We start from the raw sequence: 21,086 nt of genomic DNA, 5'->3' as shown, positions 1-21,086 counted from the left end.
ATAGACGTGTAAAAGTGACTGTGTTTCGAGGAGAAGCAACAGCTTGGGAGCCAGAGAGGCAGTTCTCCTTCAGGGAAATGTAGCTCCTTGTAGGTCTAGAAATTTGATTTCTCTGTGCTGAGCTGAGCCTGGCTAATGGCAACTGACAAGAGCCCCTCTGGTGCACGCCTCTGCAGCTTCCAGCTCAGGCCTGGGCCCGGGTGTGGTGGGTTTACTGCACATCTTCCTTAATATTCCACAGCAGCTGTCTGAAGTTTTTTTTTTTTCCCCTCTTTTTTTTTTTTTTTTCTGCTGTGCCTGAACTGATGTCATTTCCCTCTTGGCAGACAGCTTCAGCTTTGCTGCGTCTGAGATGTGTCACGAGAAGGTGGGGGTGGGTCAGCGCCAGGCGGGGGGAGTAGCGAGGCGAGCAGGAGGGAGCTGCCTACTCGGTCCCAGGACTGTTGACTTTCTCTTCTTTGCGCGGAAGGGCTGGTTCCCTGGGCGCACTGAGCCCACGGGGCCCGCCAGAGGCCAGGCTCCTTGCGAGACCTTAACTTTTCAGAGCCTTTTGTTCCAAACGTTAGTGTGGACGATGCTCTTGCAGGATGCCTTTCCTTTGGGGTCTTAGACAGGTAATTGAACTGCTTCTGCCGGTCTTGCGTGTTCGGGAGGGGGAGGGGCGGTGTACTGACTGCTGCTTTGGGTAGAGGGAATGTTGTAGAAAGTGACTCTCAGTTCCAGCAGGCCCGTTCCTACCCAGAAATGTCTAGGCTTCCCTTCTTGCTGGCTGCTTGTTCCTGCCTTCCAGAGCCACTGCTTTCTTATTACATCCCTGAGGTGTTTTTTTTTTTTTCCCCAAGGGTTGCCTAGTTGGGATTTTCTGTTAGACATTATAAAATCCTTTTCAAACCTTTATGGGGGAAGCAGTTGAGGGTGAGGCTGGGGAGGTGGAGAGACAAAGCAGGAAGGAGCCTTGCTAAAAACCCTTTTATTCCTTCTCCATTTTGGTTTGGCTGGGCAGCAGAGAGTGCTAGTCCTGAGGGTTCACAGGTGAGGGGTGTAGGGTCTGCTCCTAAAGCCCGGCTTCCTTTGTGGGTGGGTGAGTGGCTGGGGATAGCCCTGGACGCTTCAGGAACATCGGGTGTGGAGGATCCTCCTCTGGCCAGCAGACCCCTGTACAGTCAGAGACCCCCGCACAGGCAGACCCCTGGACAGGTCGCTTGCTGATCAGCTGCCTGAAGCAGGAGCCTTCAATTCTAGCCAGCCGCCTAGTGTGGAATAGGAGCACAGTAGCAAGGGACCAGCTGCTGTCCGCTGAGAACACAGCTGCTGCCAACTATTTGTTCCCGGACTTCAGAGTCAGCTCCCATGTCTGTAGGGGAATGTGTAAGTGTAACCAGTGGTGGCTGGTGGAGCTCTAAGAGGGAGGGGGACAGTCACACATGCCTCTCTCTTCTGCGTGGCCCTGGCCGAGAAAAAGCCATGAAGGTGCCTGACCAGAGCCCTTAAAGGGAGGGAGGAATTTGCTAGGTGAGCCAATCTCTTGTGTTGCCTAAAATTCTCTTAATAAAGTAAGTGTCTCCATTAATGTCCCTGTTTGTCCTAAGAGTCTTCCTTTGATGCAGCTAATAGGCAGCTTTGGGTCCCATTGTGAGCACCCACATCCTTTGTCCTTTAACCCAGGGCTGGAGAGAGCCCAGGAGAGGGCGCTGAGCAGTGTAGAGGTGGATCCGGGTTATGTCAGCAGGCAGGGACTGAGGACAAGCTGCCTCAGTAGTGAAAAGATCAGGGCAGGGGAGCCAGAGAGAGGTGTGTCCTGGCTCCCCTGGGGTGGGCTGGGGTGTACCCACTTGCGGGACTGCCGAGCCGCCTCTGTGAAATGTGAAATGCACATAATAAGAGGCTCTCTCAAGAATGGGTGCAAAACCTTAGCACCTTGGCAGGCAGAGGGTAGGCATTTAGGAAACTTCTGTTTGTCTCTCCTGGTTCTTAAAGCTTGCAGCACTACAAGAGGTACAGCAAACTAGAACGGAGAGAGCCCCCCAGCCTTCGCAGAGGTGGAGGAGTTGTACTAGTGGTCCCGACTCTTCCTGTAACATATGCTGTTAGTCTCCTGTGCTGAGGAGGCAAGAAGGCCTAGGCCTCTGCCAGTGGAGATAATGAAGTGGTGAGTAGCATTAATTTAAGGACTCTGATGGAGAATAGAGGGCTGGGAGGCCCCATGGCAGGTTTATCTAGGTCTTGTTTCTGAACAGTTTCCTGTTGGAAGACTGAAGTGACAAATGGCATTATGTTTTCACATGCCACAAAGAAAGAAAGGGAAGGGAGATGGAAGTGGAGGTGTTACCCAGAAAACTCAAGGCAGTGAGGCATCACCTACAATACACATGGAGGTGGGCAGATCATGTAGAACACACAGGGACGAGAGGAGCCAAGTAAAAACATCTTGAAACCCTTTCCTTCCTTGAATTCTGTGATTCTAACCTTGCCTGTTTTAGTTTTATAATTTTGTATGTTTCTAACATTTCTGAGTCTGACATTGTAACTGGCCTGTATTGGAGCCTGCCTTCTAAATGTTACTTAATAGTTCTATTTTTAAAACATGATACAAAAATGTACTATTAGTTTATCCTACATGATAGGAATGTTTGCTTTTTCATTTTTGTTCTCCTTCCTCCATATGGTAATCCTGTGTGGTGTTATCTGATGGTGTTTACTTGCTCAGGGTTTCTCATTTAACTAGAGAAATTTTTTATATATAATTTGTATTGTTTTGGATTCAGTCTTTGCCAAGCCCTGTTTTTGTTGTTTGTTGCTATTTAGACCACATTGCTCTGTGTCTGTTGGGGCACACTTTATTTCTAGCCAGCCGAGGTAGGGGGTGAGGCATTGCTTGCCTCTGCCATTTGTAGCCACATCTGGGGAGACACCACTCCCTGGAGGTAGGCTGGCACAGAGGATGGAAATCCAAAGAGCTTATGTTCTAATGCAGTCATTCTCAAAAACAAAAAGAAAAAATCATACAGGTCCTCTGGTGTAGACTTATTAAGATGTCTGTTCTGTGGGGCTGGGTCCTGTTTAGTTTCCTGTGGGTTTAGTGGCTTGGAAATAATGACAAGACAGTGCTCAGAGAGTGCTGTAGAGAAAGGCCCAGGGGCCAGGCTGGGAATGCCAGAGAAGGTGATATCTGATCCTGAGTCTTGCAGGATGAGTAGGAGTTTACCAGACATCTGAGCAGGGGTGGTGGGAGGAGCATTCCAGGCAAAGCTGGCTGGGAGGGTTGTTTTTGTTTTCTCCTGCAGATGAGAAGGGAATCTGGCATTCCTCTGTGAGCCTCAGGATTGGGTTTCCCTGAGGCAAGATAAGGGCTTGGCTCACCAGAGGAGGAAGACACGGGCCCTTGGGCTTGGTAATGTGTGGTCACAGGATAGATAGCCTTGCTCCCTCCTGCAGGGACAGCGAAGAAGAAGAAGCTGCGGGTTGACCACAGGATAGTCTTTGTGATTAAGGGAGCTAGAGGTCAGAAGAAGAGAGCCACCGCAGAGCAGGCTGTAAGAAGTAACATGTAGTTGGGAGGTCCTGTCCCTTCCTTACCTGGTAAGAGTAGAAAATAGGCTCTCTGACTAAGACAGAGTCCACTGGCCTAACAGAAGGATTACTGATTTTCAGAGAACAAGACTACAACCAAATTTTTAAGTCTGCAGCTTCAAATGAATTCTTTTTCACGTTTGATACAGGTGGCATTGATCTGTTTGTGTGTGTGTGTGTGTGTGTGTGTGTGATCAGTATTCTAAAATGTTTTATGCACCTATTCTCTTCTACCATGTTGAGTTTACAAAGCGGTTTATCTTCACACCTGCCCTCAAGGGGTTTACAGTCAGTCAGGTAGGGGATAAGTGTCTGGGGAGCTGGGACACGGTGCAGGGGGTGAGAACAGAGTGCAGAGGTGTGGAGGTGTCAAGAGAGGCTCCACTGCAGCTGGACTTCAGTGGGCGGGAGCAGTGGTGGCACCGTGGGTGTCGGGTGCAGGGAAAGGCCACATGATGGAACCTAGACTCGGTTAGCCATCGTGTTCCTCAGAATGGCGCACACTACCGAGGCTGTGGTGATAACCCGCCCAGGCTGCAGCTGGGAGCCCTGACAGGGCACGGGGGAGAGGGAAATGGCTTCTTTCCATTTCAAACTCTAAACTGCTAGGTAAGAGCAAAACATTGGACCTCGTGTGTTCTTATCACACCACACAACCACCGTAAGGTAGAGGGTCTTTTTTATTGTTTAATACATTTATTATGATTTTTTCTTTGTTTATTAGTGTTATTTTTAGGAAGGTCTTATCTTTAAGACAACTGGAACCCGAGGGGGAAGATCTCTGGAGCCAGAGGGCAGGTCCTTTCTTCTTGCCCTGTGCCCTCGCCTGTGCCCCTGATTTGGTACTCCTCCTAGGTCTGTTGCAGACCTTTCTTTGCAGAGGGCAAAGTGGACTCCCTGTCAGTATGACCCTGCTGGGTCAGGACAGACTAAGCAAGATCCTTCCAGGAAGGATTAGCTGTGTACAGTGTGGCATACATCAAGTGACACTTTGTACCAGCAAAGGTGGAAGCCAGAGGCTTACTGTAACTGATTTGTAAAACTGTGGTGACAGCACAGTACACCTTAGTTCCCCACTGTCACCTACAGATGAAAAAAGTAGTGCTTACCCAAGCCCTTTCAGGTTAAATTTTGATACCCCTCCCCCAACCCATCTGTACTGGAGTTGATTTTGAAATTTGTATCTAGAGTAGAGCCAAAGAAAACAGCCACTTCCCCAGTGATATCCCACAAGTTTGACCCACCCTCTTCCCACCCCTTTTTCTTCAAGAGGTAAATTTTAGTGCACGAAAAGAGTAAGTTAGGCCTGTTTTAAAAACTGCTGTTAAATCCCTTCTGCTGTTGTAATTCCATAGCATGCAGATGCTGGTTTCTTAGTTATCCACCTCCTTAGTGCTTGGCCTGCTTTGTTGGTTGCGAATTTGTAGCAACAGTGAGTTCAGGTCCCCCTGAATCTGACCTGGCTTAGCCATATCTGTGCCCCTCTTTAGCCATTGCTTCTCTGAGCCTCCCAGGAGGTTTGCAGGGCAGGCTGCTGGAAAATGGTGAGTCCTTGGAGGTAACTTAGGGAGTGGCCGTGAGAATGGCAGGACTGACACACTGCCTTCTTTTCCTGAGAGTAGCCTGTGGTGTATGGGCACCATATTGCATCTAAGTCACTGGTTCCCTTGGGCTTTGTGTCAAGGGGGCCCCAGTGTTTATTGTTGTTTGGTACTCTTTGCTTAGGGCGCATGATTTCAGGAACTCCTTACTGAGCTGTGACACGACACGTGGTCTCAGTCGGTTTCTGACACTGCCCAGGGTGTCATGTGGTTTTTATCAAGGGTTTACGAATCCCTAGTTAGCCACCAAGCATTGGTGTGATACCTGTGACCTCCTGCCCCCTGGGTGTGGTTCTGGAGTGAGCTGGGAAGGTTCAGAGGAGGCTGGGGCAAGCTGCTGGCCCGAACAGAATCTGTAGTCACTCCTCTGTGTGAAGTTCTAAACACATGGGCCAGACACAGATGGTGCTGGGGATCCTAGGTTGGTGTGTGAGCAGTCATGCAGAAATCATAACCCTTGCAGAGCCACTCCTGCTCCTGATGGCCTTGCTGTTGTGTTTGTGATATGCTAAGACTTTCTGAAGGTCTTTTTTCTTTGCTAAGGTTTGACATCTGTCCTATACTGTTGGGGAACCTGAGTGGGGAGCCCATAAGGTATTAAGACATGATGGAAGCCAGTCTGCGTACAGTTATGTGGTACAGTTAACTAGAGCAGTGTTTTCAGCTGGAGCCAGTTTTGCGTACGCCCCTGCTGGGATATTTGGCATTGTCTAGATGTTGGGAGCAGAGTGGGGTGGGTCCTACTGGCCTCTCTGGAGTTGACGCCAGGCATGCTGTTAAACACTCTGAAACGCAAAGGACAGCACCCAACAACAGAACAGTCCTCTGACTGCAGACATCAGCAGTGCACCGATGGAGAAGTGCTGGGGGAGGAAGTACACCGCTCAGCAGTCAGCCCTGCTTAGGAAGCCAGCTTCCGGGCCGTGGGGAGCAGGGCTGTGCTGTGTCAGTGAGGCTCCTGCTGCATTCTAAGTACATATTAACTGATATTTAGAATCTTGATTTCTTGCTGTGACATATCAAGAACAGATAGTCATTTTGTGTGTTAGCTATAGTTAAGACCAAGCCTCTTTGGATTTGAGATTTCATTTCTTGAAAAATAATATAGAGATCCATATTCTAGAAAACAGGGACTCTGTTGCAACCACCTAACTATACCATTCACTTAAAATCAGACCATATTATTTCAAGCCAGGTTCCTATTGCTGTGACTTGCTTGGATTTGTTCTGATCTGCTTCTGATAACGTGCCAAATTCCCACTTGTCTAAATCACCCAAAGTCCATTTTCATCTTTATGTGCAAGGCTTTAGACTTGAGAGAAAGTTCTTTGAAGTTTTTCAGTCTTCCAGGGACAAAATTCCTGGATATTGAAGACTTCTTTCTTTCTTTCTCTTTTAAGATTTATTTATTTATTTTAATTGGAAAGTCAGATATACAGAGAGGAGAGAAAAATCTTCCATCTGATGATTCACTCCCCAAGTGAGCGCAATGTCTGGTGCTACGTCAGTCCGAAGCCAGGAGCCAGGAACCTCCTCCAGGTCTCCGATGCATAGAACTTTTTTTGGGGGGGGGAGACGGGTAAAGGATTATACAAAGCCTGTCAAGACATACATATATAAAATGTATGTATTTTTGTATTTGCTTTTATTTGAATGGCAAAGTTACAGAGAGATAGAGAGGCAGAAAGTGAGGTCTTCTATTGTCTTGTTAGTTCCCCAAATCACCACAACGTCCAGAGCTGAGCAAATGAAAGCCAGGAGCCATGAGTTTGTTCTGGGTCTCCCACGTGGATATGGGGGTCCCAAGACTTGAACTATCTCTGCTACTCTCCCAGACCATAAGCAGGAAGCCAGATGGGAAGTGGAACAGCCAGGTCATGAACTCCAGCCCTTATAGGGTGCAGGCTGAGGCTTAGCCTATATGCCACAGTGCCAAGCTCTGAACTCCCCCACCCCAGATTGATTTATTTTTGTTTGAAAGATAGTTACAGAGAGATGGAGAGAGAGGTCTTCCACCTGCTGGTCCACTTCCCAAATGGCCACGCAGCCAGATCTGGGCCGATCTGAAGCATGCAGTTTCTTCTGAGGATTTGGGCCATCTTCCCACTGCTTTCCCAGGCTCATTAGCAGGGAGCTGGATATAAAGTGGAGCAGCTGGGACTCAAACTAGCGCCCATATGGGATGCCAGTGACACAGGCTGAGGCCTACCCTACTTGTGCTCTTTCCCCTGCAGTATGAATTTTTTCCTAGTAATAAATAACCTAAAGTCCTGTTCTCCCGACAGACTCACAAGTCAAGTTGCTTTGGGATTTGTCTGCTTTTTCTCAACAAGCCTGCTGCAGTAGTGGAATGGAACTACTGGGAAAAAGAACAAAACTAAATGTAGAGTTATATTTAAAACAAGGAAACAGTTACAATTTGTGCTTTTTCATTGTCACATGAAGCTGTGATAAAATCTCTATTAAAAATCGCATCAGTAGGACCCAGTACGGTATCCCTAGTGGCTAAAATCCTCGCCTTGCTCGTGCCTGTTCTAAACTTGGAGACCCCGCTTCCCATTCAGCTCCCTGCTTGTGGCCTGGGAAAGCAGTCGAAGATGGTCCAAAGTGTTGGGACCCTGTACCCACATGGGAGACCCGAAAGAGGCTCCTGGCTGCGGATCAGGACAGATCCTGCTGTTGCGGCCGCTTGGGGAGTAAATCATCGGATAGGAGATCTTCTTCTCTGTAGATTAACTCTCTAATAAAAAAAATAAATCTGTTTTAAAAAAGAAATCACATCAGTAACAAATTAGTCTCTCTTCAGTATTTCAGATTCTTCTAAAAATAGACTTTCTTCCTTCTGGGCACAATAGTAGTATTTTCTTTTTTTTTTTTTTAAAGTTTTTTTTTATTTTTATTATTATTTTTTTCATTGGAAAGGCGGATATACAGAGAGGAGAGACAGAGAGGAAGATCTTCCGTCCGATGATTCACTCCCCAAGTGAGCGCAACGGGCCGATACTATGTCGATCCGAAGCCAGGAGCCTCTTCCAGGTCTCCCACGCGGGTGCAGGTTCCCAAAGCTTTTGGGCCGTCCTCGACTGCTTTCCCAGGCCACAGGCAGGGAGCTGGAAGGGAAGCGGGGCTGCCGGGATTAGAACTGGCGCCCATATGGGATCCCGGGCGTGCAAGGCGAGGACCTTTAACCACTTGCGCCACCGCACCGGGCCCAATAGTAGTATTTTCTTTGAACAAGAACGCTTTCCAAAATACAGTGAAAATGCCACCGAGCTAGAACCTGGTCACAGGAACAATCTAGAGCCGAAGTCCAGAAGCCCCAGGGTTCTGAGAGTCCTGACCCTGTCATCTGGGACCCGCGTCCAGGTGTCTATTTGCTCCTCCGTGACATGGGCTGTACGGAAGTCCCTGGTGCGGCCCTCCTGCCCAGTGCAGCTGGCAGGCTCCAAGGAGAGGCTGCCCCTTAGAGAACCTTGACAAGCTTCTGGAGTCTGTGTAAATGTGTGTGTGCATGTCACTGCTGCTTCAAATGATGTCGCTGATGCCTTGCCACATTGCAACCCAATTTAAAAGGGACATATCCTGTTGGTTAGATTGTACTAAGGGACAGATGAACTTCAATATTTTAGAAGATGTTTTTAACAGTAAGAGTTGAAGCATGAACTTTCTTTTTTTAAAGCCTAACAGTTGAGTTATTACAAAATACCTCAAAGGCAAAGTCCTTGCCTTATCTGTTCTTTTTGTGCCTGGCAGCATCTAACCTGAAAGTTTAGGATAACCCCTTCCTAAGCATTAAACTCTGTCCACTAAAATGTGGGCTCTGGAGACAGACAGTATTTTGTGGCTGTTTGACAGCTCTGCCCCTCAGTGTGTTGTGAGTAAGTAACATGGCACCGTGCTTGACATGTACATTCCCGGGGCAGAAGAAGTTCCCTTCCTGTGGGGTTGTGGCAGGAGGCTTTGCTGATAATTGCAGGCATTCCCCTCTTGCTTGGCCAGGCGTCCGTTTGACAGGTCAGAGTGGGCAGCACTGCTTAGAGCCTCAGTGTAGGGGGCTCATGCTGCTGCTGACGCAACTAGTTGAGTCTTTGTAGCCTAACTTCACTTCAGGTGAGGTTGAACAGTCTAGCACAAAACTGGAGATCAGGGCCTGGCATGATGGCTTAGTGGCTTGATTCTTGCCTCGAAGCTGCTGGGATCCCATATGGATGTAGGTTTGAATCCTAGCTGCTTCACTTCCTGTCTAGCTCCCTGCTTGTGGCCTGGGAAAGCAGGCAAGGATGGCTCAAAGCCTTATGACCCTGCACCTATGTAGGAGATCCAGAACAAGCTCCTGGCTTCAGATCAGCTCAGCTCTGGCGGTTGCAGTCACTTGGGGAGTGAACTAGTGGACAGATTTTTCTCTGCATCTCCTCTCTGTAAATCTAATTTTCCGATTAAAATAAACTCTTAAAACAAAATCAGAGCAGGCCCGGCGCGATGGCGCAGTGGTTAAGGTCCTCGCCTTGCATGCCCAGGATCCCATATGGGTGCCGGTTCTAGTCCTGGCAGCCCCGCTTCCCATCCAGCTCCCTGCCTGTGCCCCGCCTGTGGCCTGGGAAAGCAGTTGAGGACGGCCCAAAGTCTTGGGACCCTGCACCCGCGTGGGGGACCCGGAAGAGGCTCCTGGCTTCGGATTGGCTCAGCTCCAGCCATTGCGGCCACTTGGGGAGTGAATCATCAGACGTAAGATCTTCCTCTCTGTCTCTCCTCTCTGTATATCCGCCTTTCCAATAAAAATTAAAAAAATAAATAAATCTTTAAAAAAAAAAAAGAAAAAACAAAAACAGAGCTGGAGAGCAGGGAGAGGTCATCAGGTACCCCATAGTAGCTAGGCGTAGGCGGATGAGGACAGTGGATGAAGGACTGGGGGTGAATGGCGGGGTGCACGAAGACCATGCTGGAACTGTAAATCGTGCATGTCTCTGCCCTCTCTATCCTTGCAGTGGGTCTGTGGGCCTGTCATTTTCAAAAGAAACTGGAAATCTGGATTTTTATACAAATCACTTTTATTTTAAAAATCTTGACAGTTGATCCTATTTATTTTGTTTTGTTGAGAAAGTTGAAAGACAAAGATAGTGCGTGCGTGGTTGGGACTGCCTCTGGGCGGATATGGCTGAATGGTGTTCCTGCCCTGCCTCCTGCCACCTGCCACTTCGTGGCTCCCCAGCTCTCTATATCAGCCGTTGTAGAGATGCCGTACTTCTCAGTGGTAGAAGAGGCCTGTTGACAAAGGTCCACTAGGAATATTTCAAGGCAGAATTGCCTGTGCTTTTCACAGCATCTTAGTGGGAGGAGGGGTGGGGGGCACTGGAGTGTCCCAGGCAGCTCCAGCTCCAGCCAGGCAGTCAGTTGTGGGCAAGTAGACCTTTGTAAAAACTACGATATGTTACAACTTCCGATTTTTGTGCTGGGATTTTCCTGCCAGGGTCAGGCTTTTTTTTTTTCCTGAATTTGTTACTGAGGTTCCTAATGGCAACACAGGAAATGGGTTTTAATGTCTTTGCTGGCCTCTCTGTCTGGGGGCTGTTTAATGAGGATCCAGTTGCAGTGCAGCAAGGATGGGAGTCTGCCTAACTCACGTCATGTCTTTGTAACGTGTGTGTCTGTGATCTGTGTGTATGTGTGTGATTTAATGGGACAAGATAGAGTGTTAATAATCTAATGTGCTTGTTCTAGGTGGATACTCTTGGAAAGAACTGTGTTAGAATGTGTGTGGGATTCTAAAATATAGTCTTTTTAGAGAGCAACAGTTGTTTATTTCTTAGATTTTAAAATTTATTTTTATTGCAAAGTCAGATATACAGAGAAGAGGAGAGACAGAGAGGAAGATCTTCTGTCTGATGATTCACTCCCCAAGTGACTGCAACAGCCGGAGTTGAGCCAGGAGCCAGGGTCTGCCATGTGGGTGCAGGGTCCCGAGGCTTTAGGCCATCCTCGCCTGCTTTCCCAGGCCACAAGCAGGGAGCTGAACGGGCAGCTGCCACCTGCTTTGGTTGTAGTTGTTTCTTCGGTGCCTCGCTGGCCCCAGCTGGAATGTGTGTTACTGAGCCAGAGTGGAATCAAGGGCTCTTGAGTGGTCACATTTGACAGAGAAAGCTGAATTTTTTTTAAGATTTGTTTATTTTTATTGTAAAGTCATATATATACAGAGAGGAGGAGACACAGAGAGGAAGATCTTCAGTTCGATGGTTCACTCCTCAAGTGACCGCAAGAGTCTGTGCTGCACTGATCCAAAGCCAGGAGCCAGGAACCTCCTCCAGGTCTTACACACGGGTGCAGGTCCCAAGGCTTTGGGCCATCCTCACCTGCTTTCCCAGGCCACAAGCAGGGAGCTGGATGGGAAGTGGGGCTGCCAGGACACAAATGATGCACATTTGGGAATGCTGGCACTTGCAGGCAGAAATTAAGCAGTTGAGCCATTGCGCCAGCTGCAGAAATCCTTGTAATAACATCTTCTCCGTTGTTTGAGGGAGGTAGCTGAAGCCCACGTTGAATTCACAGTTACTACTTTAACTGTTTTATGAAGCATGTCAAGTCTGACCTCTGCTGAATTCTCAAGTGTCCCTTCACACAACACTTTCTGCGATGGGCTGTATTCAGTTGTGCACACACACACACTTCTTTATGTCCTTGGAGCACACCAGGCTCATTCCTGCCTTCTTGTCTTTGCAGGCCCTTGATCCGCCTTCTGCCTGGAGCCAGTTCCCAGTGACCTACCTAGCTGGGTTCCTACCCCCTGAGAGATTTAACTCAGCTGTTGTCTTCTCAGAGAGGCCTTTCTTGACCTCATCTGAATCCTTTGTCCCATAGGGTTGCTTTGTTTTTGTGGTGCTGATTATGATTTCATTTCTGATTTGTTATCAGTCTTCCCTCCCGGAGCATTAAGTTTTCTTTATGTTTGTTGTTCTGCCCTGTACCTAGGAATGAGTTTATTATTATTACTTAATCTATTCTGGAAAATCTTTAGTTACCTCTTTAAAAAAAAAGTTTTATTTATTTATTTGAAAGGAAAACAGAGAAAGAGGGATACCTCCCATCTGCTGGCTTACTCCCTAAATGTCCAGAACTCCATTCAGGTCTCCTGCCTGGGTGAAGGGACCTAACCATCTTCTGTTGCCTTCTTAGGCACGTTAGCATGGGGCTGGACCAGAAGCAGAACAGCCAAAACTCAAACCAGCAAGTGTGGGATGCTCAAACTGACAGCTTAATCTGCTGCACCCATAACACTGTCCCCACTTACCTCCCTAAATACGCCCTCTCTTCCATTTTCTTCTCTCCTTGGGCCTCTTTCTCATTTTTACATCTGTGTTTTAGTCTCTTTCTGAAAATTTTTTGTCTACATACTGTTTTCTGTTTATTTGGAGCCACTGTTAGACAGCAGAAAACTTCTATCTGCTGGTTCACTGCTCAAATGCCTGCGGTAGCTGGGACTAGGCCAGACCAAGGACAGGAACCTGGGACTTGGCCAGCTATTGAAAAGTCAGCTGTACAGAGAGGAGGAGAAACGGAGAGGAAGATCTTCCATTTGTTGATTCCCTGCCCAAATGGCCAGAGCTGCGCCAATTTGAAGCCAGGAGCCAGGAGCTTCCTCTGGGTCTCCCACAATGGTACAGGGTTCCCAGGGCTTAAGGTCATCCTCGCCTGCTTTCTCAGGGCACAAGCAGGGAGCTGGATGGGAAGCGGGGCTGCTGGGATTAGAACCGGCACATACATGGGATTCCAGCGCATGCAAGGTGAGGACTTTGCCCACTAAGCTACTGTGCCTGGCCCCTGTCATTATCTCTTTTTAGGCAAGTTATTTTTTCAGGTTTTTAATTCCCTCTCCCTCATTTTTCAAGTACATATTTATTTGAAAGACATACTTAGAGGGGTGGACAGAAGAGAGAGTGATCTTTGATCCACTGGTTCACTCCCCAAGTGCCTACAAAGGTCATATGCTAAATTAGGCTGCGTTTTCCAGGATGAAGCCAAGAACTTTATCCAGATCTCCTACATACGTGCAGGTGCCCAAAGCACGCTTGGGCCTCTTCCACTCTTTCTCAGGCTGTTAGCAGGGAGCTGGAGTGGAAGTGGATTAGGCGGGACTTGAACCAGTACCCATGTCAGATGCTGGTGTTTCCCACCACTGTACCACTACTAGTCCCCAATTTTTTTTTTCTACTTTGTTCGTTCCCTTTGAAAGTCTCATCATCATATGGGGTCTTGATTTTGTTTGTTTTCGTTTTTAAGATTGATTTTTGTTGCAAAGGCAGATTTAAAGAAAGAAGGAGATACAGAAAGAGGGATTGTCTCTCTGCTGGTTCACTCCCCAGGTGGCCGCAATGACTAAACTGAGCTGATCAGGAGCCAGGAGCTTCTTCTGGGTCTCCCATGCAGGTGCAGGGTCCCAAGGCTTTGGGCCGTCCTCGACTGTTTTCCCTGGCCACAAGCAGAAATCTAGGACACGAACTGGTGTCCATATGAGATTCCAACATGTGTAAGGGGAGGATTTAGCCACTGAGCCATCATGCCAAGTCCCCGGAGCCTTAGTTCTAATTCTCCTGTTTTCAGTTGGCCCGGGATGAACAAAATCCTCAGCTCATTTGCTAACATGGTTTTCTAATCTCCGTTTGCAGGTTTGGTTCTTGGGCCTGCCTTGTTCTTGCTTTCTTGCAGGCCCAACATAGGATTAAAAGGATCTTGTTATATAGCCAGTAATTTTAGTGGTTTTATGTTTCAGAAGATCTTTTAAAGTTACCTACCCTGCTGCATTTTTCAGAGGCAGAAACTGTTTTCCCACCCCCAGAAATGTTTTGCTCAGTGCCATTGCTGTGCCAAGGGCACCATGCCTGGCTCATGGTGGCTTCAGGGGTGGAGGTTGGTGTGTGTTTGTGAAGTGACTGGGGGAATCTGGCAGTTCCATTAGGTGTTGGTCTTTTCCCCTGCGCGGGAAGTCAGAGGTGGTGTTGCACATTCATTCATGTCAGGCAGCCAAGATAGTTGGCACCCTGTGCTTTAGCTCCCTATTAAGGACTTTGATTTTTCTGTTTTTCCTTCTTAAACTTTAAAACGCTCGTGTTTTCCTATGGACATAAAGATGATGTTGCTGTTAGCCAGTTGGCTTTCAGAGTTTTCCAGCCTTATAAATTGGCAAATTAAAAGCCTGCCTGGGGAACCATTACTGCCCAGTGTCTGTGTGCTGGCACTCAGAGCTCTTGCACTGATTGGATTGACCTTTACAGTGGCTCAGCTAAAAATAGTGGCTGCAAGATGTGGAAACTGTTAAGGAAAGTGTCGTTAGTCCCAGTGTATGCTGCCACCAGAGGGATAATTTTTTGTGTATGTGTGAGAGATATACCGTTCACCCTTTTCTGTTGTAAAAATGTTCTTTCCTGTTCCATGTTGGTCTTGTGTCTTTTTTTTTCTTTTAAGATTTTATTTATTTTTATTGGAAAGTCAGATATACATAGAGGAGGAAACACAGAGAGGAAGATCTTCTGTCTGATGATTCACTCCCCATGTGACTGCAATGGTCAGAGCTAAGCTGATCTAAAGCCAGGAGCCAGGAGCTTCTTCCGGGTCTCCCACATGGATGCAGGGTCCCAAAGCTTTGGGCCGTCCTTGACTGCTTTCCCAGGCCACAAGCCGGGAGCTGGATGGGAGGTGGAGTTACTGGGATAGAACCAGTGCCCATATGGGATCCCAGTGCATTCAAGGCAAGGACTTTAGCCATTAGGCTACCGTGTTGGGCCCATGGTTCTGGGTGTTGTGTCTTCTTTGTGCCTGTGTTTTTTGTTTGGTGACCACATGTGTCCTGACACAGCCAGTTGTTGTGGTGTCAGGACTGAAGGTGTGTTGCTAGTAGGGTGCTAGTAGTTATCACCTCAGTTGTCCTTGAGGCCACAGGCCTGGCTGAGTGTGCCTGATTCATTTTTCCTCTAGTTTAGTTGTGAGGTAGAGGGAAGGCTGGGGAAATATTCCATCAGCTTGTTCACACACACCTCCCTGTCTCCCTGCCCCCTGCCTGTAGGAGCCTGTACCCAGGGCTAACTCCTGAAGCTAGAAAGTTCGTCCAACTCTGTCCCATGGATATCCAGAACCCAATTACTTGAGCTGTTACTGCCGCCTGCCAAGGTGCACCCAAGCAGGAAGCTGGAATCAAAAGGCAGAGTTATATTTTGAACTAGGCCCCTGTTTATGGGACATAAGTATCCTAATGCCTTTTTGGGGCCACGTGTTTTCCCCCAAATTTCCTTTCTAACAGGACTGATTTTTTTTTTTTTAATTGGAAAGGCGGATATACAGAGAGGAGGAGAGACAGAGAGGAAGATCTTCTGTCCAATGGTTCACTCCCCAAGTGGTTGCAATGGCTGGAGCTGAGCCAATCCGAAGAGCGAGGAGCCAGGAGCTTCTTCTGGATCTCCCACGTGGGTGCAGGGTCCCAAGGCTTTGGGCCATCCTCAACTGTATTCCCAGGCCACAAGCAGGGAGCTGGATGAGAAGTGGGGCTGTCAGGATTAGAACTGGCGCCCATATGGGATCCCAGCTCATTCAATGCAAGGACTTTAACCACTACCTTATTGCGCCAGGCCCCAGATTTTTTTTTTAGCTGTAGTGTATTGTTTAGTTATGGAGTTTGTGCAGATGAAAACAGTGCCAAAAAGGAGATATTTTTAAGATGCAAATCTGGTCTTGTCACTTCCCTGCACAGCCTGGTTCCACCATGCCCTACACACACACACACCTTCCTCTCTCTGTTTGCTTAGTTCTCAGCCTGTTTCTTCATCTCCAGCCATTTCCTTGTAGCTGAAGAGCTTTGCTGCTATGTTCTTTCCATTCAGTTCTCTGGTTACTTTCTAACCATCTGCTGATCTCAGTTTCTTACCTTCCTTCCAGAAGCTGTACTTGACCTTCTTGATTAGCTCCTTCACGAAATTGCACCTTCTTCCTTTCTAGAACTTACTGTCATTACAGTTTCATTCTTTAGACTGTGAACTCCATGAGGGTGGAGGTGACGACTGTACCTGTTTGCCCGTGTCGCCCACCCTAGCTCCCTGCTTGGTGTAGTGAGGCACTCAATGGATCCCCTATGTTTCACCCTGGGATGAAGTGCCATTTCACTCTTCAGAAAAGCAGTATGTGGGAATGGGACTTTTTGAGCTAGGGTGGGAGCTGCGTGCCTGTTAGCCCTCCGTGCTGCCGAGTGAGAGATGAGGGACGCTGTTCCCAAAGTCCAGAGTCTACAAGGACTGGTCTTTATCTTTTCCATGCAAGGTTTACTGTTGATTTTGTTTAGGGTTTTTATTTAAGCTGCTGAAAAGTTACACTTAGCCTCAGAAGGCTGTGGCTTTATGGTGAAAAACTCAGGTTCTGGAGTTAGACTTGATGGAACTACCTCCTAGCTTTGTGACCTTGGAGTCCTTAGCCTTGCTGGTCTCAGTTCCTTGTTACCATGTACTTCATGGTATTGCCCTATAGTTTCGGTTAAGAACCCTTGAAAGTGTTTAGGATGCCTGGGAGTTAGCAAGTGCTCAATACACGCGAGTGTAACACTGCCTTCATGCAGGTCCCATGGCCATTGTCTAGCAGCAAAATGCTTGTATACCAGACATGGGAAGGGCTAGAAAAAAATGAATCCATAACTTGAGGGAGACCACAATTTGTTCTCTGATTCACTTTCTGAGCAAAGGGGGGCGTGGAAAGGCTGCTTACCGCCCACTCTGCAGTACTTTGCCTGAACAACGTAACATGAGCCGTGTGTTCAAGGGTGCCTAGAAGAAAAGCACAGGGTAATCATAAAGGGTGCATATTTAACTTTTTGTTGGATTCTTTCTGCTCCCACTTGTGTTCTTCATGTGTGTGCATTAGCCACATTAACCATTACTATTCTGAAGTACTTCTAAATGGAGGCATCAGTGCTGTGGGGATGAGCTTTCATGTTCATCAGTAATGGTTTACAGAAACAGTGTTGGTAGTAGGAGCTCAGAAAAAATGAATTTATGCAGGGTCACACAGTTAATGAGCCTCGTAAGAGCTGGGATTTGAACCCAAATCCAGCTTACTCTTAATCACTGAAGCACTGCGGGTCTTGAGCCGCCTTGGAGGTCTTCCAGAGTGCTCTGGGTGGTCCATGATTTAGTCTCTTACACACCATTGTTGCTTGCTCCTAGCTTTGAATGAGAGGAGGTACAGATTTCATGAATCTTGTGTTATTGAAGCTGCTGTGTCCTGGCTGGGATAGGGGAGCAGGTAGCACCATGCAGCTGAAGAGTTGGAGGGGGTGTTGGAGATCGTCTTAACTAGCCTTACCTTTCCAAAGTCCCATTCCTCAGTAATGGAAGAACCTCTCATCCCAGCAGGTCTTTCTGGAGGAACTCAACTTTTACATTTCAACAGTCCCCAAACTGCCCTCCACTTCTTTTGTGCTAAACCAACTTCTCCTCCCTGTAGCAGAAAATGGCAGTTCCTAAGACCTAGATTGTTCCAGGCTGGACTCTGTAGGAGAGTGGGAGGGCCACAGGGTGTTTGATGTACTGGGTTCAAACAGGCTGGAAGAAGTGATGCAGCTACCATTATTCTTTCCCTGGAAAGTGGAGGCAACCTGTTCAGCATGGCGGGGTCCTGTTCATACCAGTCCTCCTGGCTCAGAGCACAGAAGAGCCGAGAGAAAAGCTGACCCCAGTCCATCATGAGGGTGCCGCTTGTTCCGATTTCAAACACGTTCCATTCCACGCCTCCTAAGGGAGTTGGCTGCCCTTGCCCTCAGAGCCTGGGCCTCATCTGCTGAATTTTCCTGAGGCGGGCAGAGGTGTCACTGGATTCTTCTGTGGGCCAGGGTGTGGGCAGTACAGCCTCTTTTAGAAACTATGTGGACACTTTGAACTGTACTCTCACGAGCTCGTGCCAGAAGAATGACATTTGCAGAGTCTGGTAGACTCAGGAGAAAGTTTTTGATGTTCCTATGAAAGGAGTGTTGCACTCTGAAATAATGGAAAGTTGTATTCTAGCAAAAACAGCATGAATCTGCTCTGAGTGCCACGAGAGGAGGTGGTGACTGCACAGCCACCTACCTGCTCAGTGTTTTGTTTTACTTTTGATGGGCATGGGAAGGTAAAGACAGAAAGACTTCATGCAATTTTGTGACTTCCCTCCTTAGAGTTTATTTACAGGTGCCTTTTTTCCACTTCTCCTAAGCTCTTCTGTCCCAGGGTGTAAGACTGAAAAACCAAGAAGTACTCCGGCAGATCCGATGGAAACTTGCACAAAGCTGGGGATCTATGCCCTTTCTCCTGTCCTCTCTCCCCGTGGCTTCAGTTGCCTTTGCTCTTGCTGCCCAGCCCTTAGGCTTGTAGACAGTATTTTGTTTACACCCTCAGCCAAGTAGACATTGTAGTAAAGCCAGGCCCGGAGAGAGGAACCTACCATGTGACTCAACTTTCCACTGGCAGCCATCCGCCCGGATGTGCGCTCTGGGCAGGGTCAGCCTGAGTGGTAGCAAACACAATACTGGGGTTTAAGTCTCTTTGCTGAGCAGGGTTTTTGCATGAACTCTTTGTGTTTCCTGAAGGTAGCGACAGTGTCTTATTCATCTTTGTATCCCTCGTAGCCAACACAATGTTTGGCAAAGAGACAACACCTTGTGTATGAATGTGTCACTAATTTTAAAATAAAGAAATCTTGAAAGAGCAGATGGCTTACATTTCCCTGGATGCCGAACCAGCCCAGAGTATATGTTAGGCGGAGGGCTAAGCCTGGCTGATGGGGTATTGCAAATATGAAATACAGAAAGAAAAAGCAAGTTCACCTTCATCCAACTGCCACTGCTGTGAATAGAATTTGGCAACTGCTAGCTGGTCATTCAGCAGTGTCTTTTGTGTAGCTGTCCCTGATAAGGGACAGCACAAATCCAGGATCCAGTCAGGATTCTGTGGAGATCATCAGTTGAGAAGTGGAACTTGAAAGGAGGCGAATCACACTGTAACTTAATCTTGGAAATCAAATATTTTGAAGGGAAAAGTGGAAGGCCCTGATTATATGCTGATCATGGAATATGTAGTGCATTAATTATTCCGGAAGATTTCACAGAAAAGCCAGTGTTACTCAAAATGTACTGCTAATTAGAGGAGACCTGCCACCTTCCTACCACCTGCCTCCAGACATAATGTGTTTCTGCTTGGACATGGAGAAAGTGAGGCAGCCCTTTGCTGTCCTGTGTGGGCACAGGTCTGCCCCTTACCAGTCGCTTCTATGCTGAGTCCCCTCCCCATTTTAATAAGGCAAATTTTTCCCCCCCTAAACTCCACTGTCATCTGGCCCTTTCTCCTTTTTCATGTTAATGGAATAAACACTGTTAAAAACTGTATTGAGGTGAGCAGGCAGAGAGAACGGAAGCTGCAGTCTCATTTGCTGTTGTGCTTTTTGGTTTTAGGAGAAGGAAGCCTGTGTGGGTACCAACAATCAAAGCTACATCTGTGACACAGGACACTGCTGTGGACAGTCTCAGTGCTGCAACTACTACTATGAACTCTGGTGTAAGTCTTTGCCCAGGGGGCTCCTGGACCAGGGTGCTACTGCCTGTGCCTGGCGGGAAAGCACAGCCTTTTTCTGATTTTTTCAGGGACAGTGTTTACAGGTTCCCTGAGTAATTGTTGTAGAGAAGAGTTCTGGTGCTCCTGGCCACCGGGGAATGAAGCCTGGGGGGTGTGGTCTATGCCTCTTCAGACACCTTGCTTGCCCCGTGCCTGGGGCTCTCCCCATGCCCTCTCCCTGTGTAGGAGGTGACAGCAACTTAGATCCCTTCACGGGCCAGCCCAGAACCTCAGGCCTGCTCTCTTCACAAGGAGAGGTGGCACAGCCATCCTGCTGTTTATGCCTGCTCACGCTCTAGAGGCCACCATGCCTATAGACACCACAGGGGTACCATTTCTAAGGACCCCTCTTTTTTCTTTTTAAGACTTATTTTTATTACAAAGTCAGATCTACAGACAGGAGGAGAAACAGGGAGGAAGATCTTCCGTCCAATGATTCACTCTGCAAGTGACCACAGCAGCTAGACCTGCACCAATCCAAAGCCAGGAGCCAGGAATCTCCTCCAGGTCTCCCATGCGGGTACAGGATCCCAAAACTGTGGGCTGTCCTTGATTGCCCTCCCAGGCCACGGGCAGGAAGCTGGATGGGAAGTAGAGCTGCCGGGATTGGAAACTACTCCCATATGGGATCCCGGCAAGTTCGAGGCGAGGACTTTAGCCACTAGGCCACAGTGCCAGACCCCAGAGGACCCTCTTAAGGGAACAGTCTTCGCCTAGGTCCCTGGAGAAAAGGAAGTCTTGAGTTTTGTTCTTTCCTCGTTTCCGCAACCGAATCTTCCTGTTCCCTTAGTGCCACAAGTAGACGCTCCTTGTGTCACCAGTGGTTTGCTTAAGGCCAGGGACACTTGTATCTGCTGGAGTGGCACCGTGTTGGTGACGTTGTAGTGGCCTTTAAGGGTGACCAGGAATGCTTCAACAAACATGCTTTCTGCTATCATCTTGAAGTTTGGTGACTCAGTGTCAAATGCTGGACAAGGAACGGAGGTCCAAAGTGTCATTTGGTCCCAGGTGACCAGTGTTACAGTAGTTCTTGCTGTAGATTATTGCCAAGATAACTCTCAGACCCCCTTTCTGCCTCCAGTGGGAACCAGACTTGGGGCTGATTTGCCCAATTGCACAGTCCCACTGTCACCCCTGCCCTTCTTCCCTTCCTCGTCTCCTCATTCCCACACTAGAGCTAGGTAAAGGAAGTGGCTGGGGTCCCGGTGTGGTAGCCTAGCAGCTAAAGTCCTAGCCTTGAACGCGCTGAGATCCCATATGGGCGTTGGAAGGACCGTTGTTCTGTCAGAAAATGAAATTAGATTCT

General features: G+C 48.0%; 1 protein-coding gene across 3 annotated transcripts in view; it reads left to right on the top strand.

The window, feature by feature from the left end:
• WBP1L (WW domain binding protein 1 like) overlaps positions 1 to 21,086 on the top strand; it is a 60,071-nt gene that overhangs the window by 26,523 nt on the left and 12,462 nt on the right. For 2 of the 3 annotated variants that reach the window (XR_005885045.1, XM_040992193.1), the window contains exon 2: positions 19,621 to 19,723. Coding sequence is in view for 2 of the 3 variants with exons in the window: in XM_040992193.1 (XP_040848127.1) it covers positions 19,621 to 19,723 (103 nt within the window). In the remaining variant the exon portion in view is untranslated. Of the gene's footprint in view, positions 1 to 406; positions 615 to 19,620; positions 19,724 to 21,086 lie in introns of those variants that run through there. The other variant, XM_040992194.1, reaches the window with a different exon arrangement.

The sequence above is a fragment of the Ochotona curzoniae genome, unplaced genomic scaffold (genome assembly GCF_017591425.1).
Source record: "Ochotona curzoniae isolate NIBS_2020 unplaced genomic scaffold, NIBS_Ocur_1.0 contig_66, whole genome shotgun sequence".
In the NCBI taxonomy this organism is placed as follows: domain Eukaryota; kingdom Metazoa; phylum Chordata; class Mammalia; order Lagomorpha; family Ochotonidae; genus Ochotona; species Ochotona curzoniae.
The sequence above is the reverse complement of the archived record's forward strand: the minus strand, read 5'-3'. Positions and strand labels throughout refer to the sequence as shown.